This window comes from Mustelus asterias, chromosome 16 (genome assembly GCF_964213995.1).
Source record: "Mustelus asterias chromosome 16, sMusAst1.hap1.1, whole genome shotgun sequence".
Lineage (NCBI taxonomy): Eukaryota > Metazoa > Chordata > Chondrichthyes > Carcharhiniformes > Triakidae > Mustelus > Mustelus asterias.
In genome coordinates, this window is record NC_135816.1 from 100,491,632 (window position 1) to 100,503,879 (window position 12,248).

At 49.9% G+C, this 12,248-nt stretch overlaps 2 protein-coding genes across 3 annotated transcripts in view; both read right to left on the bottom strand.

Moving 5' to 3' along the window:
- Window positions 1-341: 341 nt before the first annotated feature.
- Window positions 342-12,248, bottom strand: part of LOC144505325 (beta-1,3-galactosyltransferase 5-like) — a 51,104-nt gene continuing 39,197 nt past the window's right edge. The window contains exon 2 of the mRNA XM_078231443.1: window positions 342-584. The gene's annotated coding sequence lies outside the window, so the exon portion shown is untranslated. The remainder of the gene's footprint in view (window positions 585-12,248) is intronic.
- On the bottom strand, window positions 578-11,377 carry LOC144505322 (beta-1,3-galactosyltransferase 5-like). 2 transcript variants are annotated; one of them, XM_078231438.1, is made up of 2 exons: window positions 11,303-11,377; window positions 578-1,644 (listed from the first exon to the last, which is right to left on the bottom strand). In XM_078231438.1, the coding sequence occupies exons 1-2, from the start codon at window positions 11,375-11,377 to the stop codon at window positions 676-678; spliced, it is 1,044 nt and encodes a 347-aa protein (XP_078087564.1). In that variant the 3' UTR covers window positions 578-675. The 2 variants fall into 2 exon arrangements, with proteins under 2 accessions (XP_078087564.1, XP_078087565.1); XM_078231439.1 differs by lacking the exon at window positions 11,303-11,377 and adding an exon at window positions 11,098-11,192.

Consider the following 12,248-nt stretch of genomic DNA (forward strand, 5'->3'; position numbering starts at 1 on the left):
CATAATTAAGGACCCCACGCACCCCGGACATTCTCTCTTCCACCTTCTTCCGTCGGGAAAAAGAGACAAAAGTCTGAGGTCACGTACCAACCGACTCAAGAACAGCTTCTTCCCTGCTGCTGTCAGACATTTGAATGGACCTACCTTGCATGAAGTTGATCTTTCTCTGCACCCTAGCTATGACAGTAACACTACATTCTGCACTCTCTCCTTTCCTTCTCTAGGAACGATATGTTTTGTCTGTATAGCGCAAGAAACAATACTTTTCACTGTATACTAATACATGTGACAATAATAAATCAAATCAAATCAAATCAAAATCAAATGAAATTTTCCCCCGTGTCTGCATGGGTTTCCTCCGGGTGCTCGGGTTTGCTCCCACAGTCCAAAGATGTGCGGGTTAGGTGGATTGCTAAATTGCCCCGAGTGTCAGGGGATTAGCAGGGGATTATGTGGGGTTACGAGGATAGAGGTTGGGTAGGATGCAGACTCGATGGGCTGAATGACCTCCTTCTGCACAGTAGGGATTCTATGATTCTAGTACATTGAGTATTTTCCAAACAGTATCAGCACGATGAGGGGACCTTACAAGGTTGTAATGATGCGGAATAGCACAGGAATTGTGGGAATTCGACGGGGGTCAGTGTGAGGCCTCTGTAAAATGGCCTCCCTCCTTCACTCGTCTCCAGGGCAACGCGTATCTGCTGCATCCTCCAGTGATTTCCAGTTGCTCAGCAGCTCAGAGGGAGTCATCCAGTGAGAGGTGACGAGTTTCCGAAAACCACAAATAGAAAATGGTACATTCCAATTGTGGAATTTCTGTTCCGAGTGGATTTCCACAGGATCAACCTTCAACTCCGCCAAGCACAGCCCGACGTAAACATCCTCCAGTTTAAAGTAGGGAATGATCCTGGAAACATTGCAGATTCCATTGGCAACATCGGTTGAAAGCACGTACCCAGTGCCGGAACAAAATGGTGGATATTTCTCCTGAGGATATTCCTGTTCACTAATATACCATTTACTGGATCGGTCCCTATTGGGTTCATAACCCCTCATGACGAGGCCAGTGAAGAAGTCCTTGCGATTCTTTCCCAACAAGAGCTCGGTCAGATATTCCGGGTTGACAAACATGTCGGAATCGGTCTTCATCACGAAGGAGGTGGACGGACAGAATCGGTTCACCCACTCCAGCCCCATCAGTACCTTGGTGGTCAGGTTGTAATAAGAGTCGGTGAAATTTTTCTGGATGATGTCCTTGTGCAGTGAACTTTCTTTCAGCAGCTGCTCCTGATGCTCTCGGCTGTACCCCAGCAGGAAGTAGGTCACCACCCTCTGGCCATGGGTTGTCCGCGCTCTCCCCCATGTCTGCCGAATGGCCGAGCGAGCTTCCAACAGGTCCTGGGCACTGGTGACCAGAAGGACCAGAAATGGGGGATTGGTGTCACAGCTGCTGTTGGGCAGCATGAGGAAGGAGTGGTCATTAAACTTCGTCAAATGCAAAAAGTCAACCCTGTACTGGCTAAAATATCCAAGTATAATAAATATCAGCAACTGGGGGACAAAAACCAAAAGACATTTCCTTTTTTGAAGAAACTTGAAACAACGGCTTCGACCCAAAAATATCTTCATGCTCTGAGTCGCCTGTAAAACAAAATAAACAGGTTGATTTTGATGGCGTCCCGATAATCCAAAGGGAAACGTTCTATCATTTAAGATTATTTGATTTGATTGGGAACACATGTATACAAAGCCACCCACACCAACGTGCCTGGTGTTCAGGGACAGGAGGAGGTCATTCAGCCTCTTGAACCTGTACTGTTGTTACTTCGGGATCTCATGGCTGATCTGTATCCTCGCCCCAAGGGCACTCCTTGGCCCCGTAACTCTTAACATTCCACCCTACAATATATATCATTCTCCAACTCAAACCCTTCAAGTGGCCCGCCAGCCTCAACAGCTTTTTGAGGGAGCGAGTTCCACATTTTCACTCCCCTTTGTGTGAAGAATTGCTTCTTGACATCACTCCTGAATGATCTCGTTCTCATTAAAGATGCCGTCCCAAAGGAGGAACAAAGGGCAAAGAGAAGTACAGCACAGAACAGGCCCTTCGGCACCCCCAAGCCCATGCCCATCATGATGCTCTCGCTAAACGCCAAAAAACCTCCTGCCCTTACTCACTCCATATTCCCTCTATTCCCTCCCTATTCATGAACCCATAAGACATAGGAGCAGAATTAGGCCACTCGGCCCATCGAGTCTGCTCCGCCATTCATTCATGGCTGATATTTTTCTCATCCCCATTCTCCTGCCTTTTTCCCATAACCCTGACCCCCTTATTAATCAAGAACCTATCTATCTCTGTCTGAGACACTCAATGACCCGGCCTCCACAGCCTCTGCAGCAAAGAGTTCCACAGATACACCACTCTCTAACTGAAGAAATTCCTCCTCATCTCTGTTTTAAAGGATTGTCACTTTAGCCTGAGGTTACGCCCTCTGGTTCTAGTTTTTCCTACTATTCGAAACATCCTCTCCAGATGCCTCTTAAATGTTGCTAATGCGCCTGATTCCACCACCTCCTTTGGCAGTGCATTCTACTGGAAGCGATCATTCAGGACAAAACCCACAATCCGACGGCTGAATGCAGGTTAGATGAGAAAAGCCAGCGTGGATTTTCCAAGGGCCAGTTGTATTTAATTAACTCGCTTGAGATTTGCGATGAGGGGGCAGTGAGAGTTGATGAGGATAATGCAGCAGAAGACATTTGGTAAAGTGCCATACAACAGCCTTGTGAGCAATGTCGGTGATTAAAAAGGACAGGAACAACATGGATAAAAATTGGCAAGTGACAGGAAGCAGAGGGTGAATGGTTGTGGTTTGTTACTGGAGGAGGTTTTAGAGCGAGATTTCCCAGGGCTTGGTGTTGGCAGCCCCCTGCTCTCCCTGGGATATTTTAATGATCTAGACTTTAGTGAACAGAGTGAACAGTCTGGAAATCTGTGGATAGTACAAATTTAGAAATATCATGAACTCTAAGGAGGCTGGTGAAAAACTTCAATCAAACTAAACAGGTTGATGGAACGGGTGAACAAGTTAGAGATGAAGATGGAGACGTGTGAAATGTTTCATCTCGTCAGGGAGGGCAGGGAGAGACAATATAAAATCAAATTAATAAAGGGGTGCAGAGCGACCTGGGGCTAATGTGCAGAAATGATTGAAGGTTACAGGTTGAGAGTGGGGTTAGTAAAGAGGATCGAGCTCTTCATAAATAGAGAATACAGTACAGAAGCAGGAAATTGTTGATAAACCCTGTATAAAACATCGGTTTGACTTCAACTAGAGTATTGAGTCTGGTTCTGGTCTTAGTAAGGATGTGACAGCATTGGAGATGTTGCAGAAAAGATTCACAGAAATGGTTCATCAGAATGTGCGGAACTTGTCACATGGGTAGACTGGAGATGGTGGGGATACTCTCCTTGGAGAAAAGAAGGTTAACGTGACACATTTAAAATGAAGAGGGGCCTGGTCAGAGTTGACAGAGAGAAACTCTTCCCATTGGTGGAAAGATCAACAATCACAGGATATTGATGTAACTTGGCTGGCAAAAGGAGAAATGGTGACGTGGGGGGAAAAAAACATTATTCCATAGCGAGTGATTTGGATTTGGAACAATTTACCTGAGAACTTGGTGGAGACAGATTGAATTGTGGGACTTGGATCATTATCTGAAGGGAAAGGATTTCCAGGAGTAGGGAGAAAAGGCAGAGGAAGTTTGCTTGCCTTCATTGGCCGGGACATTGAGTTTAAAAATTGGCAAGTCACGTTGCAGCTTTATAGAAAGTTAGTCGGGCTGTATTTGGAATATAGTCACACTACCAAAAAGTTGTGAAGGCTTTGGAGAGGGTACAGAAAGGTTTTACCAGGATGTTGCCTGGTACGGAGAGCATTAGCTAATACGGAGACCATTAGCTCTGAGGAGAGGTTGGAGAAACTTGGTTTGTTTTCACTGGAATGACGGAGGTTGAGGGGTGACCTGATAGAAGTCTACAAGATTATGTGAGGCATGGACAGAGTGGATAGTCAGAAGCTTTTTCCCAGGGTGGAAGAGTCAATTACTAGGGAGCACAGGTTTAAGGTGCGAGGGGCAAGGTTCAAAGGAGATGTACGAGGCAAGTTGTTTACACAGAGGGTGATGGGTGCCTGGAACCTGTTGCCGGGGGAGATAGTGGAAGCGGATACGGTAGTGACTTTTAAGGGGCGTCTTGACAAATACATGAATAGGATGAGAATAGAGGGATATGGTTCCCCGGGAGGGTAGGGGGTTTTAGTTAAGTCGGGCAGCATGGTCGGTGCAGGCTTGGAGGGCCGAAGGGCCTGTTCCTGTGCTGTAATTTTCTTTGTTCTTTGTTCTTTGAAATACTCTATTGACATGAAGTCCATTTCCCTGGAACTGCAAAACACACAATGGGCTGAATGGCCTCCTATCCTGTCACCATTCTATCATCACAAGATGCGAGACTATCCTGTAATCGTCCATACTTGCGGGAATGCTCACTTGGCCTGCGCAACCTCTTCGACTGAAAGTGGATCGAAAAAATTCAGGATAAAACATTCACGTGAGTCCACATCAGCTCTTAACTTGTTGGTTGGATGTTCCTCTCATGGTTTTAATATCTGCCGCACGGAATCTGGTTTATTTGAATTAGTTAGAATCTCCGCTAACATCATCAATGGTGAAATATCGCAGGAACAGCTTCAGAGCTGAAACCATGAATAGAGTTGAATGAATGAAGCTGGAAATAGCGAAGGATCATAGCTGGAAACACTGGAGCTATCGATAGGTTCAGTCAGTGAGCAAAAAGTTGGCGAATGGAGTAGAATGTAGGAAAAATGTGAAGTTGTTCATTTTGAAAGGGAGAACAAAAGAACAAAGTCTTATTTAAATAGAGAAAAACTGCAGAAAGCTGCAACACAAAGCGGCTTGAGGGGACCTGTGCACGAAACGCAGAGAACTAGCACACTGGTGCAGCAGGGAATCAGGAAGCCTCATGGAATGTTGGTCCTTATTTTAAGGGAGTGGGAATATAAGAGTAGGGAAGTCTTGCTGCAACTGTACAAGGTACTGGTGGCACAGTGGTTCGCACTCCTGCCTCACAGCGCCAGGGACTTGGTTTCGATACCTGGCTTGGGTGACTGTGTGGAGTTTGCACCTTCTCCCCGTGTCTACGTGGGGTTCCTCCGGGTGCTCCGGTTTCCTCCCACATTTCAAAGACGTGCAGGTTAGGGGGATTGATCATGGTAAATACTCGGGGTTATGGGGATTAGGCTGGAGGTGGGAGGAGGGGAGGGAGGGGAGGGAGGGGAGGGAGGGGAGGGAGAGGGGGGGAGAGGGGGGGGAGAGGGGGGGGAGAGGGGGGGGGAGGGGGGGGGGAGAGGGGGGGGGGGAGAGGGGGGGGGGCGAGGTGGGGGGGAGAGGGGGGGGGAGAGGGGGGGAGGAGAGGAGGGGGGGTGGGGAGGAGGGGGGAGGGTGGAAGGGGGAAGGAGGAGGGGGGAGGGGGAGGGGGAGGGGGGAGGGGGGAGGGGCGAGGGGGGAGGGGGGAGGGGGGAGGGGGGAGGGGCGAGGGGGGAGGGAGGAGGGGGGAGGGGAGAGGGGGGAGGGGAGAGGGGGGAGGGGAGAGGGAGGGGGGAGGGAGAGGGGAGGGGGGAGGGGGGGAGGGAGGGAGGAAGGAGGGGGAGGGAGGAGGAGGGGGAGGGGAGGGAGGGAAAGGGGGGAGGAGCGGGGAGAGGGGAAGGAGGGAGACTGGGGAAGGAGGGGGAGGGGGGAGTGGGGAGGGGGGGCGGGGAAGGAGGGGGAGGGGGGAGTGGGGAGGGGGGGCGGGGAAGGAAGGGGAGGGGGGAGTGGGGAGGGGGGGCGGGGAAGGAGGGGGAGGGGGGAGTGGGGAGGGGGGGCGGGGAAGAAGGGGGAGGGGGAGTGGGGAGGGGGGGCGGGGAAGGAGGTGGAGGGGGGAGTGGGGAGGGGGGGCGGGGAAGGAGGGGAAGTGGGGAGTGGGGAGGGGGGAGTGGTGAGGGGGAGGGGGGAAGGGGCAGGGGGTAGGAGGTGGCCTCCTGCTGCATTGTACGGATTCTGTGACAGCTGAGACCAGAGCTGGAGTGAGCGGTTCTGGTCCCCTTTTTTAAGGGAAAATATTACTTCATTGGAGGCAGTTCATAGAATGTTAAGAACAAAGAACAACGAACAGTTCAGCACAGGAAACAGGCCCTTCGGCCCTCCAAGCCTGTGCCGCTCCTTGGTCCAACGAGACCAATCGTTTGTATCCCTCCATTCCCAGGCTGCTCATTTGACTATCCAGGTAAGTCTTAAACGATGTCAGCGTGCCTGCCTCCACCACCCTACTTGGCAGCGCATTCCAGGCCCCCACCACCCTCTGTGTAAAAAACATCCCTCTAATATCTGAGTTATACTTCGCCCCTCTCACCTTGAGCCCGTGACCTCTCGTGATCATCACTTCTGATCTGGGAAAAAGCTTCCCACCGTTCACCCTATCTATACCCTTCATAATCTTGTACACCTCTATTAGATCTCCCCTCATTCTCCGTCTTTCCAGGGAGAACAACCCCAGTTTACTCAATCTCTCCTCATAGCTCAGACCCTCCATACCAGGCAACATCCTGGTAAACCTTCTCTGCACTCTCTCTAACGCCTCCACGTCCTTCTGATAGTGCGGCGACCAGAACTGGACGCAGTACTCCAAATGTGGCCTAACCAGCGTTCTATACAGCTGCATCATCAGACTCCAGCTTTTATACTCTATACCCCGTCCTATAAAGACAAGCATACCATATGCCTTCTTCACCACCTTCTCCACCTGTGTTGCCACCTTCAAGGATCTGTGGACTTGCACACCTAGGTCCCTCTGTGTTTCTATACTCCTGATGACTCTGCCATTTATTGTATAACTCCTCCCTACATTAGTTCTTCCAAAATGCATCACTTCGCATTTATCTGGATTAAATTCCATCTGCCATTTCTCCGCCCAATTTTCCAGCCTATCTATATCCTGCTGTATTGTCCGACAATGCCCAATGGGGTGTGGAATGGACTGCCTGCAGTGATAGTGGAGTCAGACACTTTAGGAACATTTAAGCGGTTATTGGATAGGCACATGGAGCACACCAGGATGATAGGGAGTGGGATAGCTTGATCTTGGTTTCAGATAAAGCTCGGCACAACATCGTGGGCCGAAGGGCCTGTTCTGTGCTGTACTGTTCTATGTTCTAATGCTCATCGCTATCCGCAACTGGGATGATCCCCGGTATGGAGGGAGTGTCTTATGACACAGGTTGGGACTTGACTTATTGGAATTTAAAAGAATGAGAGGTAATCCCATTGAAACATGAGAGATTGTTGAGGGGCTTGACAGGGTAAATGCTGAGAGGATGTTTCCCCCATGGGAGTGTCTAGGACCAGAGGGCATAGTCTCAGAATAAAGGGGCTCCACTTTACAACTGAGATGAGGAAGAATTTCTTCTCTCAGAAGGCTGTGAGACTTTGGAACTCTTTACCACAGAGCTGTAGGGGCAGAGTCATAGACATAGAGGTTTACAGCATGGAAACAGGCTCTTCGGCCCAACTTGTCCATGCTGCCCCTTTTTTTAAAACCCTGAAGCTAGTCCCCCCGAAGCTCATCCCAATTGCCCGGGAATTATCCTTGTTAAGGCCTGGATAGATAGATAGAAGGGAATCGAGGGTTATGGGGAAATGTCAGGAAAGTGGACGTGACGAATGTCGGATAGGCCATCGACCTATTGAATGGCGGAGCAGGCTCGAGGGGCTGAATGGCCTACTCCTGCTCCTATTTCTTATGATCATCTGACCTTAAAGCAGTTCAGGGGGCAGGGAATTCTATAGGTCACTTGCTGACTTCCCAAAGCCTGTCCACCATCTACAAGGCACAAGTCAGGAGTGTGATGGAATACTCCTCACTTGCCTGGATGGGTGCAACTCCAACAACACTCAAGAAGCTCAACACCACCCAGGACAAAGCAGCCCATTTGATTGGCATCACATCCACTACCTGCAACATTCAGTCCACCCACCACCTAGATGATATAGCATCTAAAAGATGCACTGACGGAACTCAGCAAAGCTCCTTTGGCAATGTGGTGAACCATTGTTGGTTCCCACCAGGTAGTGCTGAGCCAGGGTCTGGCCAGTACTATGAGTCTGTATATATGTTATTGTTGGGGTTAGGGTTGGGCTGTTCTACCTGTTAATATAGTTGTTATGGTACACCCCAGTCGGCTCCGCCTCCTGGGAGAGGTATAAAGGCCACTGCTCTGCCTGGTGACCCTTTAGTCTGGGATCGTGTACTGTATATGGTAGCTCTGTTATTGTTGGCAATAAAAGCCTTTATTTCCCGAGTACATCACGCCTCTCGTGTGTTATATCGCGCATCAGGCAGCAACTTCTAAACCTGTGACCTCTAATGTCTAGTAGCTCAAGGACAGCAGATGCATGGGAACACCAGCACCTGGAGGTTCCCTTCAGGACACTCACCATCCCGACTTGGAAATATATTGAGTGTTCCTTCACTGTCGCTGGGCCAAAATCCTGAAACTCCCTCCCTAACAGCACTGAGGGTGTACCTATGTCAGACGGAATGCAGAATAGAGTTGGGCAACAAACTCTGGTCTTGCTAGTGACATTCCCAAAGAACGGATAAAACAGAACAGAATATTTTGTATCTATCTTCAAAGTCAAAGACAAAATCCCAATAATAGTAGAAAATCAGTGAGCAAAGGGAGTGAGGAACTGAAAACATTTGCGGTCACTCGAGAAAAAGCGCCGGGAAAACTAATGCGAGTGAAGGCTGACAATTCCACTGGACGTGATGTCTGCAGCCTCGGGTCTGAAGAGAAACATGGCTGCAGAGATAGTGAATCCATTAGTTATCATCTTCCAAAATTTTATGAGATGGTCTGAAGGAATTTGAATATCATAAATCTCTATTCAAGAAATATGGGCGGCACGGTGGCACAGTGGTTAGCACTGCTGCCTCACAGCGCCAGGGACCTGGATTCGATTCCCGGCTCGGGTCACTGTCTGTGCGGAGTTTGCACGTTGTCTGCGTGAGAGTGTAACTCTCTTGCTTGTGTACTCTGCTCAGAAAGCCAAGAATCTCATTTGTAAAATCTCAGCCCCTTGCATCGACCTCTCCCCATCCCTCCGCCACACACAGAAAGTTGCACCCGCATGCATTTGTTGTGCATGAGTTTAATTTTGGAACTAGTTTCTCTTACATCCAGATCCAAGCCAGTAATATTTTTGAGAAAGAACCTCAGAAAGAACCTCAGTCTAATGGATTCTTCCATCTGCGCCCGCCATTTTCCCAGCGGGTGCGGCCGGGAGACGCGCGTCTGCGGCCTTGAACGGGGATTTGCGCTTTGCGTGGGGAACACAGCGAACAGTCGCCGGCCAGACCACGCTGGAAACCGGCGGGAAGGCAGGTAAGCCATTTAAATCTTTTAAAAATCTATTTTAAATATATAGATTTGTTAATTATCGGGACCTTTCAGGTCCTGATCGAATCTCCCACGCCGCCAGGAGTACTTCATTCCAGTGGGGTTTAGTGTAGCTCCCCATGTTCCAGGAACTAGCAGGAGACCCTGCCAGAATGAAGGAGGGGGCAATCGGGGCTCCCCCCCAGTGGGTCGGGCGGCGGGGGGTTGTGCCTCTGGGCATGGGTGCCCTGGTAGTGCCAGCCTATGCCCCCTGGCACTGCCCAAGGGGCAAAGCGCCCATGTCCAGGGCGCACCTTAGCACTGCCCATCAGGCTTTGGGCAGTGCCAAGGGGACGGGGCCTATTGGGAACAGGGTCTATGGGCGATCAGTGGGGGTGGGGGGTCCTGCCGCCACTCTGCATGGGGATCGGTCTGGGCTGGAGGGAGGGCAGCGATTGGGGTTGGGGGGGGGGCTGGGGAGGGGGGGTGTGGTCTGATCTGGGAGGAGGAAGGTGGTCAGCGGGGGGCAGGGGGCTCTGTCAGAGTGGGGGGGGGTGTGGGACAGCCACTGCTGGGGGGGCTGGGCTGTACATTGGGGTGCTCTGGGACAGGCAGGGGGTCAGGGCTGGCCCAGGAATTGTTGTGGGGGGCCGCAATTGGACCATGGGGGTTGCGGGGGGGGTGGGGGTGCTGGAGAGTCAGCACTGTGGGGGGTCCCGGGCTGGCCTGCAATCGATCTGGCAGCAAACGGGGAGACTGACAGATCGGGGGCACTGCGCATGCGCAGAGTTCCAGAACTGTCGGACACCGACGCGAATAGGCCCCGCGCCCCCCGGGTTTTTAATGAGATTCGCGACTGGGACCTATGCAGTGCACAGAGTGCGGAGAGTCAGGTGAGAAGCTGAACTGACAAAACAGTCGGGATCGAGAACAGTTTTCCCACCAATTCAGCACTCTTGGGAGAATCGCTACCCCAGGTTTAATTTTCACTGCAATATCACCTAAAAACAGAGACACCAATATTCATCGGGTTTCTCCTGTCTCTAGTGCTTAAAATGATCGATAATCTGGAGGCATCACCAAGTCACACTGAATTTTACCTCAGTCACTTTTATTGCAACTCCCAGGGTGAGGTCCTGCTGCCTGTACCTGGACCCTCCACCCGGGTTTATCAAGGACAGGAAGCCACAGAGACACACGGATACTATTGAGGGAAAACTGGAACAGATCACTGATTAAACTAGATCACCGATTAAACTATCAGACAAAAATAAAATACTGTGGATGCTGAGAATCTGGGATGGAAGCAGAAAATACTGGAAATATCCAGCCGGTCTGGCAGCGTCTGTGGAGAGAGGAACAGAATTGGTGTTTCAGATCGACAAGCTTTCTTCAGAACTGCCAGACCTGCCGAGTATCTCGATCATTAAACTAGCAAAGCCGTGCTCCACATCCTGAATTCAAACATGAAGGAATACGAGTTGCGACAGAGAAAGAGCAATGTTTTAACACCATCACTGCCTGCTCCCCGTACCCAGCGAATCTGAACAAGTTTAACTCACCACACCCGACAGAAGGTTTAACACTAACGTACCTGCACAAAGTCCCCAGCAGTCGGTCTCTGAATTACTTTGGCGGAGAGTGAGACTGGAGGAAGAAAACCTATGCTCTATTTGGGCTTGGCTCATCCTGATTGGTCTCTGAGAATCATTATAACTCTGTCAAATAACCATTGCCCCGAGGAAAATTTTGCTTTAATTTTAAAACATGTACTCCGATCTCAATTGGGTGCCTCCTACCTCCTTGTTGTTGCACTGAAAGTATGCAAGTTCCCAGAGCGATTGCCAAAGCCATGAGCTACTCTCTGGTTTCATTCAGGCTTTTCTACAGTGGTATTCTCAGGTTACTCAATAACCAAAGGTCAGTGGGGACAATGGGCCCGGGAGTGGGAGGAGTGACAGATGGGTAGAGTTCTGGCCTGATAGAGATGTTTAAACTATTGAAACCATGGCTCTCCACCCTGAATTATAGCACAATAAAGTTTATGTCGCCCTGGAGCAAGAGCCATCATTATAGAGTCATGGCGCCATAGAGGTTTACAGCACGGAAACAGGCCCTTCGGCCCAACTTGTCCATGCCACCCTTCTTTTGAAAACCCCTAATCTGCTCCCAATTGCCCGCGTTAACACCATCATTACCCAGAAGATGCAAACAACTTTCACTCAGAACACATTCCAGAATGTTTTGCAAATTATAAACCTGATTAGGGCTGTTTGGCCCATCGGAGGCTAATTTTGATCCAATTAGCCTCCTATTTTTCCCCCAGAGCCCTGCAAACCTTTATTCAAACCTACCTCACATTTCCTTTTGTATCTGTTTCCAACTACAGGCAATTCTAGGCATCGAATTTCACATCAGGATAACCTTCCGTGTACAATCTTCCTCATGTGATCTCTGGCTATTGAGTAATTCGCCCTGCATTTTAATTCTTTGGTTAGCCATTCTCCTGACATGGGAAACACCTTTTCCTTATTTGCTCTGTGGAAAACATTCAAAATTTCAAAGAGCCCCTTAACCTTCTCTGCTTCAAGGAGAATAATCTCAGCTTCTCCAGTCTCTCCGCATTAATTGAAGTCTCTCATTCCTGGAACTATTCTGGTCACTTTCCTCTGCTCCCTCACCGAGACCTTGAAATTCATCCAGAATGTGGTGACCAGAATAGAGCGCAGACATCCAGCTGGGACT

Excerpts from the sequence above, each read along its gene's own strand:
- LOC144505322 (XM_078231438.1), bottom strand. The coding sequence starts at position 11,377 with ATGAAACCAGAGAGTAGCTCATGGCTTTGGCAATCGCTCTGGGAACTT. Across the intron at positions 1,645-11,302 it reads TTCAGTGCAACAACAAGGAG|GCGACTCAGAGCATGAAGAT; the intron begins GTAGGAGGCACC and ends TTTGTTTTACAG.